This window comes from Hippopotamus amphibius, chromosome 6, assembly GCF_030028045.1.
Source record: "Hippopotamus amphibius kiboko isolate mHipAmp2 chromosome 6, mHipAmp2.hap2, whole genome shotgun sequence".
NCBI lineage: Eukaryota > Metazoa > Chordata > Mammalia > Artiodactyla > Hippopotamidae > Hippopotamus > Hippopotamus amphibius.
This window is the reverse complement of record NC_080191.1, coordinates 15734797-15760346: the sequence shown is the minus strand read 5'-3', so window position 1 is coordinate 15760346 and position 25550 is coordinate 15734797. Positions and strand designations below refer to the sequence as shown.

The window sequence follows — 25550 nt, the reverse complement described above, 5'->3', positions numbered from 1 at the left end:
AATTATTCTTAGTTCAATGGTATCCTAGTGTTCTGTAAAAAGCAGCAATAGGTTTGAAACCACTGCTTCAACTAAAACTTTAATCACTGGTTAGATCACAGCTTCCTCAACCTTCCTGCTAACCACCAGTATGTCTCCACTTCAACCTGTTATATAGTAGAACCAGATGAATCTCCCTCCCAGTCAGCTCTCACATACACCCAAGAAACTACAATGGGGGCATCTCATCTAAGCTCAGTTTGGAAGGGACCTTAGAGGACATGTAAACAAAGTTCTCATAAAAGCGATAATTACTGCCAAGGGAGGCAGAAAAACAGGACAGCTGAGAACGTGGGTTTGGATGCAGAATCAAGTTTATCAATTTTGTCAATTCCTACTTACATGACTATGGGCAACTTTCTTAAGTTCTCTGCGCCTCAACTTTCCTGTCTGTTAAAAGAAAGTAGCATGGTGTCTGACAACAGATGCTCTATAAATACTGCTGTTAATGACTTTTTTTTTTTTCCTGGCTAATGAACACCTAGCATACTTCCACCAGCAGTAAAGTATCTCATAAGGAGACTCATGCCACTGCTAAGAGATGCTTATTGTCAAAAAATCCTTCCATACATTCAGCCCAATCGGTCTCACTGTAGCTTTCACCTGTCACTCTGGCTGTGCACTCTGGGGTTACAGAGAACGATCTTAATAACACTTCTGCCAGACAGCCCTTTCAAAACTTTAAAGACAAGGCCAAGTAAAGTATAGGCAAATTTCACTCAAACGTTCCTTCCTTCCCAGGTGAACATACATGAATTCCTTACTATTAGTCATGTAACTTGGTTTCCTGATGATTCTTTATACAGGTTCATTTAGAAATCTTTTACTGAGCCTTTTAATTTTAATGGCATCCAAAACTGAACATAATATTTCAAATATAATTTGATCAGGGCAGATAACAGAGATTAAAACAACTTTGAACTAGATGTTAAACTCTTCTAAATATAGCTTCAGTTGGTAATAACATCACACTATTGGTTCAAACTGAATGTGTAGCCAAGTAAAAACATTTGGTTTTAATGTTTTTCCACATAAATTCCTAGTAGGCAGGTTCCCATATCCTGTACTTTATGTAATAATTTTTAAGCCCAAAACTTCAAACAGATCCCTTATAAATTTCATTTTCTTCCTTTTTTTCAAAAAGTTTTTACAGAGCTTTTTAAATCTGGATTCTGGCATCTATTATATCAGTAAACACTATCAGTGTTGAATCAGTCAGGAACACAAGTTTGATAACTGTGCCTTTATACAAATTATTCATTAAAGTACTGAGGACAGGATAAAAGTAGAAACACTACAGGATTAAGAATGGAGACCTGACTCCAAATTGGCAATGAACCAATATTTACAGTAAGGTTTTTCAATCAACTATTAACTCCATTTAACTATATTAATCACCACTGAAACTTCTCTAGCTCGTCTAATTTAGATTCTTCACTGTCTAATATTGTAGCCACTGATCACAAAAGATTTATATGCCAAGTAATTACGATTAAACAAAATCTGAAATACAATTCCTCAGTCACACTTAACCACATTTCAAGAGATCGGCAGCCACACGTGGCTAGTGACTACTGTACTGAAGAGCAAGCAGAATATTTCAATCATCACAAAAAGACAACACTGGTCTAGAAGATATTTTGATTCTACTGTAAAACACTCTGCTGAGATCTACACAGAATATGTTTAGACAGCAAAATCTGTCTAGTTGTATCACACTGACGACCAAATTAGATTTTTTTAAAAAGCTCATACTTTTATTTTAGAGCTTATTTACTCTTTGTGTTGTATATTCTACAAGTTTTGGCAAGTGTATGATGACTACAATGACAAGTATCCATCATTACAATATCATACAGAAGAGATTCACTGCCCTAAATTTCTCCTGTGCTCCACCAATTCATTCCTTTCTCCCTTCTCCCCAACCCCTGGTAACCACTTATTGTTTGACTATTTCCAGAGTTTTGACTTTTCCAGAATGTGACATAGTTGGAATCATACAGTGTGTACCCTTTTCAGATTGACTTTTCACCTAGCAATAATCATTTAAGGTTCTTCTAAGTTTTTTCATGACTTCCTGGCTCATTTTCTTTTATCACTGAATAATATTCCATCATATGGATATATCACAGTTTGTTTATCCATTTCCCTACTGAAGGATATCTTGTTAGTTTTTGACAATTATCTTTATTTTTTATTTCATTAAATTCTGCTTTTTACACAAATTATCACATCCATAAAAATATGCAAGCAAGTCCTATACAGAGGAATGCTAAAAGAATATCACTAAATTCACACTTTCCATTTCTTTCTTTTCCAAATTCTCTACAATAATAAACATATATTTCTTAATTAGAAGAGGTTTTATTTTATTTTTAAATAATACAAACCAGATTTTGATTTACCAATTTTTTTAAACTTTTTTTTGCACTAAGGACACAAAGCATCACTAACTTAATAAATGAAATAGGTTTTCACAAATTGCTATATTTGGAATGTAGTTATCATCAGCTGATAACTAACAGCACAAAGACCAATGAATAATTTAAACTTTATTTCCTCTACCAAACCTTATTTTTCAAATGAAAACCCTTTTTTTATCAAGCACAATGTAACCACATAGGCATCAAGCTAACATATACCATTTTCTAAAAATCTGATCACTGAAAAACTATTTCAGTAATTTTAATAATTATCAGTTCATAATAGCAATAAAATAAATGTTTTCACAGTTTAATCATTTGAGTTAATAAGCAAATCCCTTATCCTAATATCCAACTGGAACTACTTAAAAGGTATAGAGATGCAGTAAGTACAGAATGTCCATTATATTCCTTCCAAGTAGAAGAGCCATGAATGGCATTTTGAACTAAGCTAGTTAGAGAAAGGAACAGCAGCTTTCAAACAGAAATTAAAAATTTGCTTGAGCACCTAAAAGACCAGATTTACAAAATGGAGCAAGTGAGTGAAATATTACTCTCCAAGTAAGCTTATTTAATTGTATATCAAAGGAAAATTAACATTTTTCACAGAAAGCAATACCTGTATCTCTTCAAATACACATTTAATATTGGTATGAGAATTATTTATTATGTTTCATGATAGACTGATAATATGTGAGGAATAATGTTTAGCGTCTTTGCTTATTAGCACAGACAATAAAAATCACAGCATTTATTAGGAGACCTGCCTATTTGGGGGATTTGCAAGACACTAAACTCTCTACACAGAAACTGAATCCCCAGGAATATTGTACCACACGTCGCTTTTTCTGGGTATTAGTTAATATATAAAATGCATAAGCAATGAAGTTATGAGAACCAGGCACTCATATGAAACAACAGACAGGGTTAAAAGTCACAAAATAAAGCAAAATATAAATAAGTAACAATGAGTTCCTGGTTTGGGGTTTTTTTGTTGAAATTATCAAAATACTTGTAAAGGCTATAGTTAAGTTATTCTTATTAAAACAACATAACCATCATGATTAATTTTCCATTGCCTTGAGCAAACTTAAGATTTCAATTTTGACCCTAAGTAGAGAGAATAGCTGAATAGGTGTTTATTGGTCACTGATTCTGATAGTACAATCGATTTTTTATATAGGGAATTTAGTTATCCTACTCTTTTCACGTTTAAGAGTGTTTCTAAATAACAAAACCCTTAAGCAGTTTGTCACAATAAAAAATATGATGATCCTATAAGGATAATCACAGTCATTTCTCTTAAAAAAAAAAGTAAAATATATTTTACTTTTAAATTTCTTCTTAAAATTATCTTGAAAAAACTCCCTTCCCTTTTATGCTTAACATGTGAAAGAGGCTGCCTTCTGAAAACAAGTATTAGCGATTAAGATGAAAAAGAAGTTATGGCACAAAATTCACACTTGAATGCAACTCCTCTGCTAAGACAGAAAAAGAGAAAAACCTAAAAGACACTTCAAACTTAAAAAGAAGAAAAATATCTCCCTGGACCAGAAATTGAGCAAAAAAGTAAAACACCAGTAGGGCTAAAGTGACAAGATGAGCTCCAGTTCTGGACAGCAAGGCCAGGGGTCTGGCTCACGTGGGATAACCTAGATTAAAAATGTACCGTGTGGGGACTTCCTGGCAGTGCAATGGTTAAGACTTGCTCTTTCACTGCTGAGGACACGGGTTCAATCCCCAGTGTGGAAACAAAGATCCCACGTGCTGAGGCACAGCCAAAATGTAAAAAAAAAAAAAAAAAATGCTCCTTGTAAACAACATGCAAGGTAGAACAAGGCTTAGCTGAGGCCAGAGCATGGGCATGGGGCTCCCCTGTTTATGAGAAGAATGGGATGAAAAGCACTACTACCAAAATGAGTCTTGGGGCCACAGCTACTACAGCAATCTAAGATGGGGAGAAGGGGGAATGTAGAGGGAAGAAGCTACAAATCAACATCAGCATAAGAATTAAAATTCTAAAACATATGAAGAAATCTTAAACTAAAAATGACAGTCAACAAAATCAACAATGGAACTTACGTTCACTCCAGAAGAAGGTAATATGGAACAATGCGATAAGTACTATTACAAAGCTCTAACAGACAACAAAGCAGTTGATTCCATTAAAAGAATTTATGAAACAAAAGAGGTTATACTGGAACATTCTTTTTGCTCAATTTTTCTGTAAACTTAAAGCTACGATCCAAAAAGTTTATTAACAAAAAAGGATAAATGATTCAAAGAAAAAAGAATTTTAAATTTTTATCAATCAAGGTGATTATTCTCCTACTGCTGATAAATATTTGTAAAGTTAAAGGCTCATACATTTGTGGTTTAAACAAAAACTACCTAGTTAAAGCGCCTGACATATAAAAAAGATGCTTAACAAATCTTTGTGAAGAAAATGAAAAGAGGGAATTAATGATCAATATGATGTCATTTTCTATCAGCATTAGTTATTGGGGTATAAAATATACATCTCTTTTAACATTCTCACTGGGATCTACTGTATTTTTCAGATACAATAAATGCCCTTGATGTCACTTTATATTTTTAGAGTATTCCAAACGTTATCATTATTATTACTGATAGCATAAGAAAACAAGTAGTTAAAAATAGATTAAAATTTTAAAGAAGAAACCCATTTCCACTGTGAAACAATGCATCTGTTGTAACTGGATGTAACTAGAAGGACACCAAGCTTGTCCCAACCCTTTCGTATCTAAAGATTGGGAAACTGCCAGATGTCTTATTACTTAAAACTAACGCTAAAACATATGTAGGAAAAAAAATAAAAAGAAGAGCAACAAAATTAAAAGCTGGTTCTCTGAAAACAAACACTCTATCAGAAATTAGAAAGTAGAGAACAGACAAATTCAGAGGCAACATAACCAAAAGCTAGTGTAAAAAAATTTTTTTTAATATGACGTGAATAAGCTTGAATACTTGGCTAATGAAATGGCTAATTTCATAGAAAAATATAATTATCAAACTTGATTTAAGAAGAAATAGAATATCTGAATAAACCAACAATTACTAGAAAATCTGAATTACTAATTAATGTCTGCCCTACAAAAAGACACCCAGCAAGACAGTTTTAGAAGCATACTTGTTTCAAACTTTTATGAAAGAAATAATCGTTTTCTTATAGAAACCTTTTAAAAAACAGAAAAAGAAAGAAAGCTCCAGAAGTTTATTTTATGAAGTCAGAATAACATTAGGGATTAGTATTAAAATGGTAATTTACAAATTCTCTACTCAGGCTGGGATTCTAGGCAGAGTAGGAGGATTGGAAAACCATGTGATGCACCAGTGACTATCTAATAAAGCCCCAAGAAAAAGAGGAGGCATTCTGATTCTCACAAATTAAACTAAGGCAAATTCATGTATTTCCTTTCTTAATTACAAAGAGAGGCATTTTAAAACTTAAGAGTTGTATCTACACCTCTACTGTATGGAATAAACAGCATACATTATACACTATAGTAAACATGGGATCCAAAGAAAAACTATACTCAATTTAGGGAATGTTTTCCTTTGAGATAATAAGCAATTTTAGATTTGCACATGAAATGAAAAAGATGTGCATACTGAAAACAAAGAACAATGAAGTATGATAAAAGAAAATGTTTGAGTAATTCTGAAAAAAGTTTTGAATCAACGGTCCATGTAGAATTCAGTTATCAGAATAATTGCAGAGTATGTTATTTATAACATTGTAAATTATTCTTAGTTTGGTTTGTGGCATAAAAAATGATTAAATATTCATACATTCCAAAATAAAGTCTTAAATAACAAAAGAAAATGACCGTGAAAATTAGGACAGCATTTATTTTTCTCTCAAGAAAAATGTGCTATTCAAATTGTTGCTGCATTGCAGAGAATTAGATAAATTATATTTTGAGAATAACTAATGCTCATTATTTACAGGTACTTAATCTAACACAACAACTTAAAGCTAAAATCCAAGGTCACTTACGACTTAATGAAAACTACTTGGAATGTAAATACTATTTATTCCTCACATACTATAATTAATTAGATGTGTGGTAAGTAAGGTTAAAGATAGGTACCACTGTATATTTAAAAGCTTACTTTACATTTTCATGCACATGGCAAGTTGATAGCTTCCTTGATTCTTAAAAAGAAAATATACTGATTTTTAATTGCCTTAGTGAAAACAAATTTACAGCCATCATATGTATGCCTGAAGAGCACAAAAATGAACCAAACTGTCATTACGCATGTATGAGATTGTATTTTTTAAATATTACAATTGTATTGTTAGCTAGCTACATAACACTGCTTACAAAAGATAATACATATGGAATACCATCTGCTAGGCACTATTCTAAATGCTTCAAGTGCTTTATATCATTTCTTCACAGCAACCTATATGGTAAGCCATCACTCTCTCCACATAACGATAAAGAAAACTGCACCTTGGAGAAGTGACTTGGCCAAGGTCAAACAGTTTATCAGCGGGAGAGCTAGGATTGTCTAACCTAAAGTCCATTCTCTTAAAACACCTGAATTTGCAGTTTCCATGGCTGACTCACATTGAATTTAGTTTCACCAAATGATGCTGCTGAGCTAGATGTCCCTACCTAAAATTAACAATGCTCCTCGTTACAAGAATATGAACTTACATTGATCTATTTTATCATGTCATATTTAGCCCATCATTCTAACAATTTAAGCCATAAAGGAAATAGAAGCAACATTCAACGAAGATAAATAAAAAAATATAGCTAGTGCTTTCCCAATACAGACTATAAAACTTGAGACCTGCTATAGCAGGTAAAACACTTCAACTATCTTGACCTTCCCTAAATTTACATTCAGCTAAAAGTAGAACATGACCATTCCTCATGAAAATTTCATCCCTTATAACGTAAAAGTAGGAATGAATAACCTAAAACAACATGCAATGTGGAAGTAACAAGAACCTTGGGAGAAAATGGCTATATCACTTTAGAGTATGCAATATGGACATATTCAGATATGTACCTACAAATTAAATACAAAGATACATCTGATCCAAATAACATTCTGACTAAAACCAGTGAGACTAAAAAGAAAAAAGTTTAAAAAAGATGGAAGCTTCAATCATGTCTTGGGGATAGCCTTTCTAAGTGTAACACCAAAAAAAAAAAAAGATTCCTCAATGAAAAGATGAATAGACTTGCCTACTTCTACATTCAAAACATCTGCAAAAAAATTTTTAGTCTCATTATAAATTCTCTTATAAATTAAAAAAAGTAACTCAACTTCGTCAAGTGAAAAATTGGCTATTCTCATAAGAAAGCAGTAAGTGACCTATAAATACATGTGGAAAAAAATCTTTAACCCCAATAGTAATAAAAAATGTAATTAAAACAGTGAGATATTTTCTCCCTAATAAACAGTGTTGGCAAGAATGTAAGTACAGCAATACTCTTATACACTACAGATAGACATGTACACTGATAAATTCTTGCAGGAAGGAATTCTGTCAGTACTTTTAGATGCAAAATTTTCAGTACTAGGAATATATTCAAGGGAAAAATACATATGAGCAAATATTCAGCATCTGAGTCTTTATTGCAATGTTATTTATAATAGGGAAAGGCTAGATTTAACTTAATTCTTCAACAGCAGAGTATTAATTTAATAAACTAGGATATGATGATAAACGTATAATCTGCAGCCATTAAAAATTATTATACATTAACCAAATCACCATGTTATATATCTGAAACTAATATCACACTGTAAATCAACTATACTTCAATTAAAAAAATATATGCAATAGATAATGTACTACGTTTTACTGTCATAAAAATATGTATAGAAGTGTTAAGTAACAAAAAGCATTACATATTACCATAGGACCCATTTTTTTAAGTATTCATATTTTTAAAATATATACTCCAAAATATTTGCAGTGGCCATCACTAGATAGCAGTAAGAATACAGATAATTTTGTTCCTACATTCTGTATGTTCTAAATCTACAATGATACATTTCTGTAAATTAGGAAAATAAAGTTGTGTAAAGAACAGTTGGCATTAAAAAATGAAAGGGCATAAAAGACTAGAATTTCTACCACATTCTGAAAAAAAAGAGAAAAAAAAATGAATTCTAATAAAACACTATGGCTATGCAGTAGCAATAAGCTGAAAAAATTAGAGGGACATAAGAGACAGTATGGTAGCAAAATCACAATAAAAACTAACATAATTACATATACGTTTTTTAAAACCTATTATAGTGTCTCTATAAGGTTAAATATCTAAAATTACCCAGGCACATAAAATCGGGAGAAATAACAAAGAGTCCTTTTGCCAAGTTTGAAGCCAGGAAATAAAACCAGGACATATGTTCTTCCCTGGGGAAGATGGTAGAAGCAAGTGCATTCTTGCTTTGTGTGCATCTTCTCCTACAAAGAATATTAGCTTAAGACAGGAAAGAGCAGAACAAATACCATAAATATTGAATGCTAGCCATGGAGAAATACTGAACTCCACCTTAACCTAGCTTCTTCAAATTAAGCTCAGGTGTTCAGACCTTGATGACTCATATCCCAAGGTTTAAGAACTGCTTACAGATTTGAGGTCGGTCATTGCTATCTCTGGGAAATAATGAAGGAAAACAGAAGTGCTAGATGAAGGCAAAATTCCCCAATTTAAAAAAGAAATGATAAAAATGATGTGTTGTGTATTTAACTTATTAACAACACATGGAAATGTAACAGAAAAAAGAAAAGAATTCACAAGTAAAATCATGACAAAAGAGTCTTAATTCTTTTTCCTATGAGATTATTAGGTTTGTTGTTCTTAGACTGGAAAAGTAACTAAAAGTTAGATATCTTTGAAGACGAGATGATGAAAGCATTCTATATTTCAGTACTGTTAGATCTTTGGAGCACTGAACAACTGTATCCAAATTGTGTTGATAATGGATTAATGTTAACACAGAGGAAAGCTGAAGGAGTTTTATACTTAAAATAAAAAACGACAGAAGAAAAGGAAAATTTAACTGCCATCACATGTCTAAAACACAGTCATGTAAAAGAGTAGACATCTACAACTTTACTGTCCCTGTACAGATATAGGACTAAATGGCAGACCTAACAGGAGCAGTCATCAGTTCAGCAAAACAAATAAGTTACAAGAGTGCTGCTCAAGAAAGAGAATAAGTAGTCCTTATTATCAACATATGGGGCACCACTTGGATAGAATGCTAGACACATAAATAATACATTGGGTGGGGAAATTCTATGATTCTAAATATTCTCTAAGTATAATTTGATCCAGTGGCAGCTCTGTATTCAGACTTGGGGCAGGGGAAGGGTACTTCTGATTATTTGGTCCCCACAGGTGAAGAGACACTATTTTAATGTCAACCTGGTTAATGTTGGTGTCCTTACATTTCAGCAGTGCTAAGACTACCAAAAAGAATGTACAATAACTAACAGATATAAAACCTTTTCATAAAGCATTAATGTTAATCATTCAGCACGATATTTTAAATTTCATACTCTGGGTACCAAAAACATCACTATAGCCTCCTTGCCAAACTGTAGTACATACATTAAATCAGTGATTCTCAAAGTCTGGTCTAGAATCCCCAAGATCCTTTCAGGAAGTCCATGAAGCCAAAATTATTTTCATAATAACACGAAAATACTCTTTGCCTCCTTCATCCTCATGCTCCCATGATTATAAAGTGAGCGGACTTTTCCAGAGGCTACGTAATGTGTGATATCAGAACAGACTGCATGCAGAAGCACATATGGGAATCTAGCTGTCTTATATTAAGCTAGACATTGAAATGATTTGAAAAAATGTCATACAATACTATTCTTCATACTACATTTTTTATTTTAGGAAAGTTACTTTTCATAAAAATGTTACTTATATTAATGTAACAGATTTAGTGTTACTAGTATAATGTAGATTTACTTACTTATATTAATGTAATATATTTACTATTATTTTAAATATGTAGTATTTAGTATTATTTTAATAAATATAATATTTAATAATATATTAAAATTTTAATTTTTAATACAATAAATGTCAACAGAACATATTGATAGACAACATAAAGAAAACTATGAGATCCTCTGTAATTTTTAAGAGTGTAAAGGAGTTTTGAGAACAGTTTGGGAACCACTGTATTAAACCATGCTAATTACATCAAAATTTCAAAGGATGCTGGAATCATCTACAATGAAAATAAGTAATAAAAAAACTGTCTTTCCTCAGAAGACCTTCTAACCAAATGCATCCTAATTTTTAGGATCAGGCACATATCTGGAACGGGGCTGGGTTCAGAACTGAACTCGCATGGGTCAAGTAACATCATCTGCGTAGAGCCAAGACAGAATACTAATAGCAAATCAAAAATCAGAAATGCTATAAAGAATGAACCCCAGCTGTACAACCAACATAACTCAAAATTCACTTTTTCTAAGAACTCATTACATAATAACTCCATCAATATTTACATAAGTATTCATAACTGCAAATAGCATTTAATATTGAAATAATACCAAGAGATATGTATACTCCACCTCCAATATTCTCAAATACTTTTCTATTAACACCTTTTCTATTTTACCAAAGACTTTTAAAATCAGAACTCACTCCGATTCAGAAGATCTTCTTTAGAATAGTGAGACTTAAAGAAGCAAAAACAGGAAAAAAAAATAGCAGTAAAAATAATAATTCCCTGAATTAAGGCCTAGTTGCTAAGCATTATTGTATTAATTACTTGAAACATCTATATATAACAAGGCATAGATAAAAATTTATTTACTAATCTATCAGGTATACACTCTAATAAAACTTTGATATGTAGAAATAGCTAATTCCCTAAATTAATTCTCCTCTGAAAAACAAAAAAAACCTAGATTTTTTTCTACGTTCCTGATACTCCATGGGATTTTAAAATTCTTAAATTTCAATAATAATAACAAAAGTAATCGCAGCAACCATGTAATGAATATTTATTAAATGCTATTTATCATTTCACATATGATATCTCATTTAAGGCTTATACCAATTCTATAATCTACACATTCTTTTTATCCTGAGAGAGCCCAAGAAGAAAATAGCCTCCAGGAGATTCAATTACTTAAAGTCTCAGTACCAGTAAGTGGGAAAGGAAGGACTTCTGATTTCAGTCTCTGTCCTTTTCTCAACAATATACCACCTCTCTTAATCCTTCATCAAACATGTTACTCATCCAGTATTAAAACTGGGCTGACATTATATTAAATTTATATCAGATACTGAATATAATGCCAGCACTGAGACCAAAACTAAACTTTTCATGTGATGGTAAGAGTAATTCATCATTCTGAATAACATAACCAAATGGTGGCATAGAAAGGAATTAAAGTAATTTTTCCTTTGTGTGATATAAAAAACTTCTAAAGACACAATTCTTTACTGAACAAGTAGTATAAAATGGTCCAATAACTTCTAGATCAGTCTGTTTTTCAAAGCTTATTCTTTCAATCATAGAAACTAGTCAAAAATACTTTTCTAAATCAGTAAGTCATTCAATATATAGATAAAATTTCTAATGTTTTGAAGTTTATTATATTTTCATCAAAGAACTCTTAGAAATACAAAATGCTGTACAAATGTAAACAGTTATTACTAGATTAACCATGTAACTTACCATTCAAACCTATATACTTTTAGAAGAAGAGACTACTAATTTTTACAATGTAACAACAGGTGTAACCAGAAGGGTCCCAGTAACCAGGACATGTGGACACCCTAACCACTGCCCTAAACTCTTCCACTATTCATTACACTCTCAGTCCTCCTACAACTACACAGTGGAAAGATATGCGTGCCTACTACGTAAAACCATTTGGCTACATATTTGACCACTGTAGCACAATATTAAAGAAATACTTTCTTTGCTAGCCACCAATATTTCAAAAGGCTATTTCACTAAGACAATTCATATTAAAATAAAACTGCAATAACTTCAACTATACCTCATCTTGAAGTTCATCACCACTTTTAACAGACGCAAGCATATCATATAAAGTACAGCAAAGATCTTCTATTCTCGTTGCTCCAGCCATTTCATTTAAAGTTGCATTTAAGTACTTCTCGACTTCACACCACAAAAAGGAGTCGTTTGTTTTTTCTGCAGGCTTGAGGTCTGGGGTGGAATGCTCCTGAAAATGGTCAGTCAGAAACTTCTTGTAATCCAAGCTTATAGTTTTCTGGGATTCACCATTTATTGGCAGTTCGTCAAAGTGGTCCAAATCATGCATGTCAAATGAAAATGCTAAATTTTTACCAAATAAAACTCTATCACCATATTCATCTGTTGTCATCTGGACAAGAGAAGTAAGACTGTCTTTACAAAAACGAGAAGTAATTCGATTAGTAGCATTACAAGCTGCAGTGGCAGATGATGATGGAAAGGGACCAAACATCTGTTTGATAGCCTTTGTCTCCTTGTGACCAACAGAGTCCTTCAAATGAAATGTCTTGAAGAGAAACGCAGCCGCACTTTCAACTGCTTCTTTCCCATTATCCGTTCCAACTATTCAGACAAAAGAAACAGTATTAACTCAAAGGGATCATGGTTCAAGTTTCCATTTTCATAGAAACTACTACAAATATTCCTTTGAGTAAATCCAACAGTGAAAACAGGTTGATATTTTGATAAAAAGTTAACCAATTCAGAAACAGAACAATCCCTTAAAGTCCATTCTCGAATTCCCAAAGAACTGTATTAGGTAAAGAACCCATTATCAGTTTTATACCTAAGTGCAGAAACTGCCTGTAACTACCTCTTCTCTCTTTCTAAAAACAATTTGAGGTATTAGCTAAAACTTATTTAAAACCAAATTTTAAAAACTAATTTGAGGGACTTCCATGGCGGTCTAGTGGTTAAGACTTCGCCTTCCAATGCAGGGGGTCTGGGTTCGATCCCCAATTGGGGAGCTAGGATATCACATGCCTTGCAGCCAAAAAACCAAAACATAAAACAGAAGTAATATTGTAACAAATTCAATACAGACTTCAAAAATGGACCACATCAAAAAAATCTTTAAAAAATAAAAAAATAAAACCTGATTTGATGAGCTAGTTAAATAAATCAGGTGCAAAAAAATCTGAATTACAGACTTTTGGAGCTGGAAGGAAGCCTCACAAACCTATAACTTTCTTTCCACATACTGTACTTCTGAAATGGCAAGAAACAGATTTACATAGTTCTCATTCAAAAATATTTAATACAAAATCAACTATACTTCAGTAAAATACAGTTTTAAAAATATTTAATGCCATCAAAGATGAACATAAAAATATTTTTTTAAAATAAACTCAGACATATTACAAATTTTCTTTTAAATTCTGCTGTTGAGAAGAACCCAGAAGTAAATTCTTACCAAAGGAAGAGGAAGTAAAAGGGAACAACCCCTAATTTCTTTAAGGCATTAATGCCTCATATTTGATTCTCTCAAATAAAAGAACCACCTGTATTGTGTCACAGAATTCAAAGAATATTCTTAGAGCAGAAAAAAAGAATTTCAATCTTGAGAAGGCTTTAAAAGTCAATGGGACTTACCTAAAGTAATATTGGTACAGTTAGTAATAATATAATTAACACCATCATCTTTCTGAAACCATGGTTCCAATTACATCATTAATCACAAATCTTGAGCAGCTTATGATGTAGCTCGGTAATTCAACCCAAACTCCTATACTTTGTTTTCAAGTCATGCCAGGAGCTGACCCCATTCTTTTTTTCCAGCTTTACTGGCTATCATATATTTCCTGCTCCAGCGAACAAGAATTTCTTAATGTGCAAAACTCAGGTCCTGTTCTATTCTATGTCTATTTCCATGCTTTTATTTAATATTCCCCAAGGCCTCTCGTTATTCAAATCCTACCCATGTTTCAGAATCCAGCTCAATTGCCTCTTTCAAAGTGAGTATAACACTGTGTACATTGTTGTATTCCCTCACTGTTACCTAGCCAAAAGTAGGTGCCTCAACAGATTTAAACTGTTGAATTAGGACTTCCCTGGTGCACAGTGGTTAAGAATCCGCCTGCCAATGGACACAGGTTCCATCCCTGGTCCGGGAAGATACCACATGCTGAGGAACAACTAAGCCCATGTGCCACAACTACTGAGCCTGTGCCACAACTACTGAGCCTGCGTTCTAGAACCTGCGAGCCACAAGTATTGAGCCTGCATGTCACCAATTACTGAAGCCTGCACGCCTAGAGCCTGTGCTCTGTAACAAGAGAAACCATCAAAATGAGGAGCCTGTGCACCACAACAAAGAGTAGCCCTTGCCTGCCACAACTAGCCTGCGTACAGCAATGAAGACCAACACAGCCAATAAATAAATTAATTTAAAAAAGCTGTTGAATTAAACTGAACCTAGGACTCAATGACACCAAACTAGTGTTTTTACATTATACCACACTGCCTCAGTAACTTTTTATTGTTACTCTTTGTTTTATTTTATTTGATGTTTACAAATATGTCTAGAAGACTTAACAGTTTATATAAGTGAAGAGAAGCAATTTTACAATGTATGTCCACTATTTAATTCTTCAAGTACAAAGTCTACTTTCACGGTTATAAAGAATTTACAAAACACCATCTGACATATAATTATTCTTTTAGTATCTAGGAGAATACATGACAAAAATCTTCTAACAATTAAATAATGCTTTTAAATTAATTAATTGAATAGCATCTGTGTGCATTTTCCTTATTCAGTCTATATATGAGGTTTAGAGAACCTAGGTTTTGGATAATTTAGCTATTTTGATAGTTCTATAGATAATTCAACAGGATTGAGACTACCGAAGTCTGAACAAAAATGGAAATCACATTTGCAAACTCATTCTATATCTAACATTGTAAATGTGTACTCCTTGGTAAAGATGTTGTCATTTTGCATCTTGGGGTTTTCCCTAAATAACTTACTAAGAACTTTTACATTAAATTATCTCAATTCTCCCTAACAAAATTATATCCATCTTATACACGCTAAAACAGAGACTCAGAATTAAATTTGGGAGAGATCAAACAGCTATTTAGTTATTAAACAAGATTCAAAGACGTCTTCTAACTCCTAAATAAAGTTATTTCTACTACACTGCACTTCCAGAAAGCAGATTTATTTCTAATTCTCATTTTATAAATAAATAAATAATCACCACCATAGGAAATAAATGGGAGAATAGTCTTAATTTATTAATTACCAAAAGTGGAATTAACTTAAATACCTATTATTAGGTCACTGGTTAAATTGTGTTACAGACATACATTACATTCATTAAACATAATGCAGTGGATTCATATATCTTGCCCTAAAATAACCTCCACCACATATTGAGAAAAAAAAGTAAGTTATGAGTTCACTTTTGAAGAAAAAAATAATTGCAGATTCACAGAAACATCTACAAAGATCAAAAGCAATTTTCTCAAGGTTTCAAATTTTTAATTTGAGCCCTTTTGTACATCGACAAAATTTCAAAAATAACATACGAGTACTTTTAAACTTTTAAGCCTAGTTCGGCAAGGGGGCTTCATACAGGTTAACATCCCTCGCCTCACGGCGGATTCTTCTGCACAACCTACTCCACCCCATCTCTGAACTGGGCTGCTAGGAATGGACGCGTGTCCACACCACCAAGGGGTTTCTCAAAATTGAATCTCTGCACCACGCTAGAGACTCTGGGAGTTCTAACTTTTGCGAAGCATTAACAGGCAGCACTTGTTGCCACGGTCGGCTTTGCAACAAGAAAGAGCCTCGCGCATTGTAACTTCTCCGGGCGCTACGGCAAAGCGGCGGCTTCGGCCGCGCCTCACTCGGGCGACCGCACACGCGTGCGGTGCAGCCGGGGGCCGAGGCCCGGGCTGCGGCGCTGCGTCCGCGTGTGATGACGTATCACCGCAGGGGGCTGGCCGTCAGAGGACCCCGATGAGAAGGCAGCTCAGGACTGCAGCGGAGAGCTGTGGGCCAAGGAGGGCAGCGACAGAGGAGCCACCCCCCAATCTGCTAGTACAGCGCACCCCTCCCCCCCCCCCCGCCACCCCGGCCGATCAAGCGGTCTCTTGGTGACTGAAATACGTGAAGGGTGACAAAATGGAATTAGAAGGGAAACCTACAGAAACCTCAACGCTTCCCTGCTTCTCCGAGAGCCGGCTGAACCAGCACAAAAATAACGGACCACGCTGGGCGGGGGGCCTGGGATAATGCGCGTAGCACACTTTCGGAGCAGAAATCTGTAATAAGTAAACGTGTCCTTGCGTTCTTACACACTATATCCAGAAATGGAACTTGTTAGATTAACCGTGAAGATGTTGTTCACAAATAACCTCTTCTCCCCCCCCCCCCATTTCCCTGTATATTTTAAGTACAGTTTAGTACCAAGTAATCTTTTAAACGATTATTAGGCTGAAATTCTTCGGTCAGTTATACCACTGACTGTGATAATCTTTGAGAGGAATAGGGATTTTAGGAAATTTAGTTTTGTCCTCAAAATAAAGTCTCAGTAAAGAATAAAATACACACTCAATAATCAGGGCTTCCCTGGCGGTCCAGTGGTTAAGACTCCGCGCTTCCACTGCAAGGGGGCAAGGGTTTGATCCCTGGTGGAGGAACTAAAATTCCACATCCCGCGCTGGGAGACCAAAAAATAAATAAATAATCGACTAAAGTATGAATGAAACATAAGCTCTCCAAACCTTTAAAGAAGCTAGTCTAGTTACCTATCACTTGAATATTTAATTTTTTATATACTACATAAAACACTGGCTTTCGTGCCTAACACTTCAATTACAATTCATTCATTTAAAGAGATATGCTTAAAAGGTCACCAGAATACTTTTTATTAATAATAAATACTTGCCCTGCCTGCTTTGCAGTTATAATGAGAGAAAATGGCATGTGAAATGTAAAAGTGTAAGATATAATCAGTAACTGATTACTGTAACATTATAAAACAAATTTTTAAAATTCGAGTTGAGTGATGACTACCATCCTAAATCATCCTCAACATACAATTTACCTGTATATTTTCCTTGTGAGTGCAAAATATTAAGAATTAAAAAGTTGTAAATTGTAACTTTTTAAATTGCCTACCTTAATAGCTGAGGAATTCTTTAAAAAGACTGAGTAGGAAATTTTAATTGAAAAAAGAATAAAAATATCCATCAACTGCTTACATCCTTAATTACTAAACATTCAATTTAGAAGTTGTCAACAAATAAGTTCCTTGACAAGTTAAATCTTCAATGTGTAGGAGAAAGTATTTTACAAATTTATTCTTTCTTGTTATGGCCAAACTTTAAATGTCCATTTTACCCCCTGACACCTGATCTGTAACTGTAAATATCAAAATCTTATAACCCTGTCACAGTATTAACTTAAGTTCATTTCATTTGTTAAAAATGCCAGCAAGGCAGGCAAGTGGCTAAAAACATTTTATATCTGAAAAGAGATTAACTGATAACTATGATGATTTTATTTATTTATTTATTTATTTACCTATTTATTTATTTATTTTTTGGGGGGGGGTGCACAGGCTTAGTTGCTCCGCGGCATGTGGGATCTTCTGGAGCAGGGATCGAACCCATGTCCTCTGCATTGGCAGGCAGATTCTTAACCACTGTGCCACCTAGGAAGCCCAATGATTTATTTTACAAAATAAAATACTTTTTTATTTTATGTAAAATACTTGTACCAGCGACCTTCCTAGGACAGCATTACACACAAAAAAGTACAAAAATGATTCAATTTAAACATACACTACCCCATACCCTCATCATTTTTTCTCTCTTATTTGCCTTCAGTGCCTCTTAATGTACTTTTTTCTAACAAGTATATTATCTAAAATTGTCACATGAACCTTAAAAATATTTTCCTCATTTTATAAAGAAACACAGATACATAAAGGTTAAATAACATACTAAGACTATAAAAGCCAGGATCACGTTTTTTCTTTTTTTTGCATCTTTCAAATAATCACCAAATTATCAAACAAAAGTTATGATGTAATAGAGGTAAACATTTACCATATGGCTTTTGGGGGAATAAACTGAACAATTTATGTGATATAAATTTAAAATTGCCTAAGTAATGCAATATAATGTTTCATTTATTTTAGAGAAATTATAACTTTGTGCATCAAAGTACCTCCATCAAAACCTTGCATTAAGTGGTAAAGCACTAAATTTTCAATATAGTAATCTGAACAAGTTGCTTAAATGTTAAGATTAGTCCTAGACTGATATAGAAGTTATTGCCTTCAGGGTGAGCAAATAATTAAAGGAAAACAAATAGAGAAACACATTTAGTACAGAAAATGAGTAATACAAGAGATCAAAAACAGACCAAGGCATGTCTCCATGTTTTAAAGTCAGCTATTTAATTTTACATATATTAATTACAAAATGTGAATACTTGTCTCACAATGTAGACTTTAAGTCAGCATGCAGTCACTATATTACCATTTCTACTACTAAAAATCCTACATCAAATTACAGCTTTACTTCTCAAGCAACCAAATGGCTAACATCGAAGTCTGATTTTATATACAAGTTTTCTATAATAAAATCATAATTTGAGCATCACTAAGGCAACAGAAACTCTATCCTTGAACAAATCTCATAACTCACTGAGACTTAACTGCCAATTTTTATTTTTTTCATTCCAAGAGAAAAAAATTTTAAAATTATACACTTGAGTGCTGCATCCATGTTATCAGGTGCTTAGTAATATTACACTTGGTAATACTATAAAGAAAATTAACTACAAACTTAAAAATGCCTCTACCAAAGAATGCAGTATAAATTTCCTTATGCTTAGGGAGTCATAATAATTTGTAAATGAAGAATATGCTGATAAGCTAAAGCAAACTGTGAAGAGTTGATCTTATTTCCAACTCTTGCCATTGCGACAGTAGCCATTTAATTTATAACTATTTTGGCCATATCCCCAAGTAATCTGAACTGCTTGTTTATATGGCTGATACATCTGCAAAGTCATCTATGATTTTCATTAAGTTATTCAGCTCTTTTATTTTGAATTTCTCTTGTGAAATGGACATAAATATAACACACCTCTGTCCCTTAACATTCAAAATATAATCTAATCCTGTCCCAAGTTTCCCTCTTTATGAATTCCTTTCTGATTTACCCTAGGAAGTTCCTCATCTTTTTGCACCACATCACTGGGCACATACATCTATCACATTTAACTAGAGCACTATTTGTCTACCAACGGCTACTGGCACATCTAGGCTATAATAAAAGTATTCACTGATAACCATTTACCAGGCTTTAGGCACTTTGTAGTAATGCTTCACATCACAACAACTGTATAAAGTAAAAATTACTATCACTATATTATCGAAGAGGAAACATATTAACTAGCTACCCACCAGTAACTGACAACTGAATTTGTAACACAAATATTAAATGATAACATGAAACTAGGCTATAAGAAAATAATTTTTTGAAAACTGAAAACAAAATAAAGATGGTACAAAAAATATAGTTACAAATATTCTAAATAAAATATTAGCTTACTGGAGCCATCTACATACCCAAAAATAAACTATAAGCAACTAGAGCTTATTCCAGGAATGCAAAGGTGATTCAATTATCAGAAAATCTAGCAACATAATCTACTCTCAAAAAATTAAAGGAGACTCTCTAGTGCATATGATGGCTAAAAGTGAAGCAGACATGGTGAATAAAAGGCAACAACTGTGAAGAAAAGGCCAAGCCATTAGCAGTTTAAGCCCTAACATTATCAAGCTGCTGAATTCTACAGAGGGAGTATGTTGGATGAAACAAATAAATCTACTTGGTCTCTGTCACTTTAGTGGGTTTTGATATTTGAGCCTAATACATTCCTAAAACATATATTTATGAATGTATATGTCATAAAAATATATCAATAGGCAAGAGAAGGATAAATACCAACTTATATTTATTGTATCAGTTACCAGAGACTGAGCAAGGACATGAGTTCTATGTCGATAAGATTTTATTTTTTAAAATAGCAAATCTGAAGGAAAGATAGCAAAGTGTTAAGCTGAAAGGTGAATACAAAGGTATTTGTTATATATATTTCAAATTTATATCAGTCTGAAATATTTCATGAAAATTGGTAATATAAAAAGTCACAATTTTTTTATTGAATATAACAAGATATATATACAGTACAAATACAACTCAAAGAATTATCACAACTCAAAATGAACACAGCTATGTAATTTGGGTACCTACTTCCAGAAACAGAACATTATTAGCTCCCTAGAAACCTCTCCCATGTTCATTCCCAGTCATTACCCGCTGACTCCACTGAAGCCACTATCCTGACTTCTGATACCTGAAATTACTAATGCCTAGTCTTCAGTTTCATATAAACAGAATCATACTACCTGTTCTTCTGTGTTTGGCTTCTTTCAGGCAACACTATGTTTATAAGATGCATTTACAATACTGCATGTAGCTGTGGTTTATTATTGCTATAAGGTGCTCTATATATCATAATTTATCAATGCCACTACTTAACAGTGAATTGGGTTGTTTCCATCTTAAGGCTATTACAAATAATACTGCCACGACTGCACATGTCTTTTGTGCATGTGCAGGCATTTATACTGGATATTTATGTACATATTACCAGGTAATATGTACCAAGATTTAAATTTCTCTTGTCCAACCACAGTAGAGACTATCAAACAGTTATTCAAAGCAGTCATACCAATTTAAACTCTACTAGCAGTGGATGAAAATTCTTGTTTCACATTCTTGAGCCTGACCAACAACTGGTATGTGTCTTTTTAATTTTAACCAGTCTGATGGGCATGTAGTGGCATCTGCCTGATTAATATCAAGGTTGGGCATCTTTTCATGTTTATTAGCCATTCAATTATCTTCTGTGAAGTGTTTGTTCAAGGCTCTTGCTCATTTTTACTTATATAGGATTATCTGTCCTTTTCTTCTTTATTTATAGGCATTCCTACTTAATGTAGATACAAGCCCTCTTTTTGGTCATATGTTGAAGCTATATTCTCCTACTCTATGACCTGCCTTTTTACTCTGAAAAAATAGAAAGTATTAATTAGTCCAATTTACCAATCACACCCTTTATGAATGCTGTTTTTTGTTGAATAAATTTTTCTATATGCAAAGATCATGAAGATATTCTTCTACATTATCTTTTAGAAGATTTATTGTTTTGAGCTTCATGTGTCATTTTATAAGCTGCTTTGAATTATCCGTATTTTTTCATATGTACAGCCAGTTGACCCAGCACAATGTACTGAAAAATCAGCCATGTTTCACTACTTGAAGTCCTTCATGATAAGTCAAGTATACTAATATCCGTAGGCCAGTTTCTGGACTCCTCCATCTAGTCTATTTGTCTATCCTTGGATCAATACCTCACCATCTAAATTACTGATCTTTATAATAAGTCAATATAGAGAGAATAAGCTCTCTTTGTTTTTCAAGACTGACTTGGCTGCTCTTTACTTTTGAATTTCTATTTAACTTTCAGACTTGTCAATTGCCACATACAAACACATACCCACAAACACAAACCTGTTGAGATTTTGATTGGGATTACACTGAAACTATAGATCAATTTGGGTAAAAATGGTATCTTTATAGTAGTGAGTGTTTCAATCCTTTGTATATCCATTTATTTAGGTCAGCTTTAATTTCTTTCAATAATATTTTAGTTTCCCATGAGGAAATCCAACTCATCTTTCATTAAATTTACTTCTAGGTATTTAATGATTTTTTAATACTTTTGTAAATGGCATTTTTGAAAATTTGCTGTTGGTAAGTAGAAATAAAATTGATTTTTATATTGACCTTACTAAATTCATTTTCTAACAATACAGTCATATGACTAATAGCAGTTTTTTCCAATCTTTATACTTTCTTTTTCTTGCCTTATTACATTAGCAAGGACCTTTAGTACAATGCGAAAACAGTAGTGGTGAGAGGCATTCTTCTCTAATTTGCTATCTCAAAAGAGAATCTTTTTCAACACTGTAAAAGTAAATATGTTTGATCTAGGGATTTTTTTAATAGATACTGTTTATCAAATTAAGGAAGTTCCTTTCTATTCCTAGTTAGCTAAGAATTTTTTTAATCACAACTGGATTTTAGGTATTCATTAAGTGCTTTTTTTCATCTACTAAATAATCATGTGATTTTTAGACCTTTATTGCTTTACATGAACCTCACTATTTTTCCCATTTAATAATTCAATAATTAACATTTTGTGCACTCACATGCACTTGGGTTCCCTCTCTCTCACACAGTTCAAGTGTATTTTTTTTTAATGATCCATTTGACAGTATACTGCAGTCTTCACGACACTTCATTACAGACACTGAAATTTAAGATATCCTTTTACATAGCCACACTACCATTATTTCACCTAAGATCTTACCTAATATTACCTAATGATATTCAACACATATTCAAATTTCTCCAATGGCCCCAAAAATATCTTTATAATGTTTTTCTGGTTCAGGATTCAATCCAGGATAGCACATTACATTTGACTGTTATATGCCTATAACCTCTCTTAATCAACAATACCCTCCTTTTTAAATGACATTAAATGACCTTGCTCAAAAAAGCCAAAAAGGCATATTAGATTTCTCTGTCGGACATTTTTAATTACAGATTCAATTTCCTTAATAGTCAAATATTCAGACTTTTTTTCTCCTCTTTCGTCCATTTTAGTCATCTTTGTCACCTTGGTCCTCTGAATCTGTCAAAAGCTCTGCTCATCGTCTCTTCTTCTTCTCCATCTGGCCTCCTCTTCCAGAGTGGACAGGAGCCTTTACAAAAAAGTGGCCCAAACCAGGATCGTGTTTTCAGGATTTATTTCTGCTTCTAGATCTTGGCCCCATAATTCTTCACTGCTTTGGTAGTATGATGATGCAGTCAAACAAATTTTATATTTTATATTTCTTCTAGTTATTCTCAGCAGAGTTGTTCCAAATTACCTTGTCTGCCAACTTATGGAAAGTAGAACTCAACTATTTTAGAATCTACAATTTTCAAGATAGCCATTTTTCACAAATACTTCTGAAAAAACTCCTGCCATATTCCATACACAACAGGCCTTTATTATACGCCTACCCTTACTTCCACAGACAGAATTGCCAGATCCTGCTAAAATCTTCTTATACCGCCTTTTTCCAGTCACTGCTTTATAAACTGCTTTCCACTCTGTTTTGATTCCTCATTTTATAGTAAAATCTTACTTCCTTGACAACTCAAAAAACATAATGGATTCTCAAATTCCCTAAACCACGCTTTTTAAGTTACTCCTGTCCTACCTTTTGGTTCATACTTTTCTCAAAGATAAAGTTATTAAAAGTAAAATGCATAAAAACACCAAAATCCAAATTAAAGCAGGGGTTATAAATTAGAGAAGGCAAAACAAACAGGTCTGTGGTATGGTAAAATAATTTGAACACTGAAGGAAAAAAAAACTAGTTCAGTTCGGGCTGTCCTGATCTGTATTCAGTATTCAGAATAAAATCATTAGATCATTCTATTTGGCCCTAGGAGAGAGATTCACTTACAGTGCTAATTAGGGAACTGTTGGGTCTTTCAACCCATCTTTCCACCATTCCTGACCCCCATCCTACTTTCCATGTACTCTGTGAAAATCTTAGTCTCCTGAAATGATCATTTAAAACTCTAAGTAACAGAAATATATGCCTAATATATGATGCATTGTATTGACTGTCATTGTCAATCTTGACCTCTTTATTTTCAAAAATGTTTTCACTTAGAGCACATAAAACGTATTGACAAAGTTTCATCACCAACAGAATATAGGTTAATACGACTATGCTTATCCTTCGAAATCCGTGGAGGAGATAGCTATGTCTACAATGATTAATTAAATAAACTAAGATTAAGGGCCAACAATACTATTTTTAATTAATTTATAGTATTTTCTCCCTCAAGCTAAGTTTTATTTTTAAAATACTCTTGCGGGGAGAATGAAATTGTAAAAAGGTATAGGAATATAGCAAATATAAATCTGAGAAGAAAAAAAGTACTTTAAAACTACAAAAATTTTTGAAAAGCTGCCACTTGTAAGACACTGTTAGCAGTAGACAGAGCAGAGACCATAGTCGACTTTTAGCTGGATTCTCAATACTTCATTTACTTATTAAACATCTATGTATCCCTTGCACCACATCAGGCACTGGAGTATGAATACACTGCGATTCCTGGAATCACTGTATCATCAAAGGCCTTCACAGTTCATGAGGGAAGGTAAATATTAAACAATGAGAAAGTACTCTAAAAATATAGAATAGATGCCATTCTAATGCAACACTGTCTACTGACATTAGAAAGGAATAACAGAGGAAATGAATGAAGCCTAAGCCATTTCTTCAGAGATGAGAAGCATTTTACCAGACGAACACAATGGGGAGAGTTATTCTAACACGTAATGACAGAGAGACTGCTCAGGAAAGTAAGACAGTAAACATAACATATATTAGGAACAAAGGCTGCATGTGACAGAATGGCAAGGAGATGAAAAGGTAAATTATTTCAATTCATAAAGGAGCTTTTCTTTTCCCATTCTAAGGAATTTGGTCTGAAGAGTAAACTGGGAATAAAAATGAGCTTTGCTTCTTATAAAGATCAGTCTAGTGACAGTGAAGAAGTTGAATAAGAAAGGAAGACTGAGGCAACAGGCTACTGCAGTAGTTCACACATGACATGGTAAAAGCCTAAACTAGGACAATGGCAAATATGTAGAGGGAGTCAATTTGAGAATAGCTGAAAGGCAGACTTTGACAGAACAAGATCTCTAACTACAAGGAAAGGAAAGAATCTAGGATTTCCACCATGTTTCCATTTCAGAATTTGGGTCTAGGACTACCTGTTCCATAAATCAACCATGGGATTCACTTAACCTTCATGGGCTGTTTCTTCACATACAAAACGAATGGATTGGACAAGATGTTCCCTGCTGTCCCCTCC

The 25550-nt window shown here is 33.3% G+C and overlaps 1 protein-coding gene across 5 annotated transcripts in view; it reads right to left on the bottom strand.

Moving 5' to 3' along the window:
• ASCC3 (activating signal cointegrator 1 complex subunit 3) overlaps nucleotides 1-25550 on the bottom strand; it is a 330464-nt gene that overhangs the window by 279512 nt on the left and 25402 nt on the right. For 3 of the 5 annotated variants that reach the window (XR_009054214.1, XR_009054215.1, XM_057737877.1), the window contains exon 4: nucleotides 12508-13067. The exons of 1 other annotated variant lie outside the window; for it this stretch is intronic. Coding sequence is in view for 2 of the 4 variants with exons in the window: in XM_057737877.1 (XP_057593860.1) it covers nucleotides 12508-13067 (560 nt within the window). In the remaining 2 variants the exon portion in view is untranslated. Of the gene's footprint in view, nucleotides 1-12507; nucleotides 13068-18920; nucleotides 23372-25550 lie in introns of those variants that run through there. One more of the 5 variants, XM_057737880.1, reaches the window with a different exon arrangement.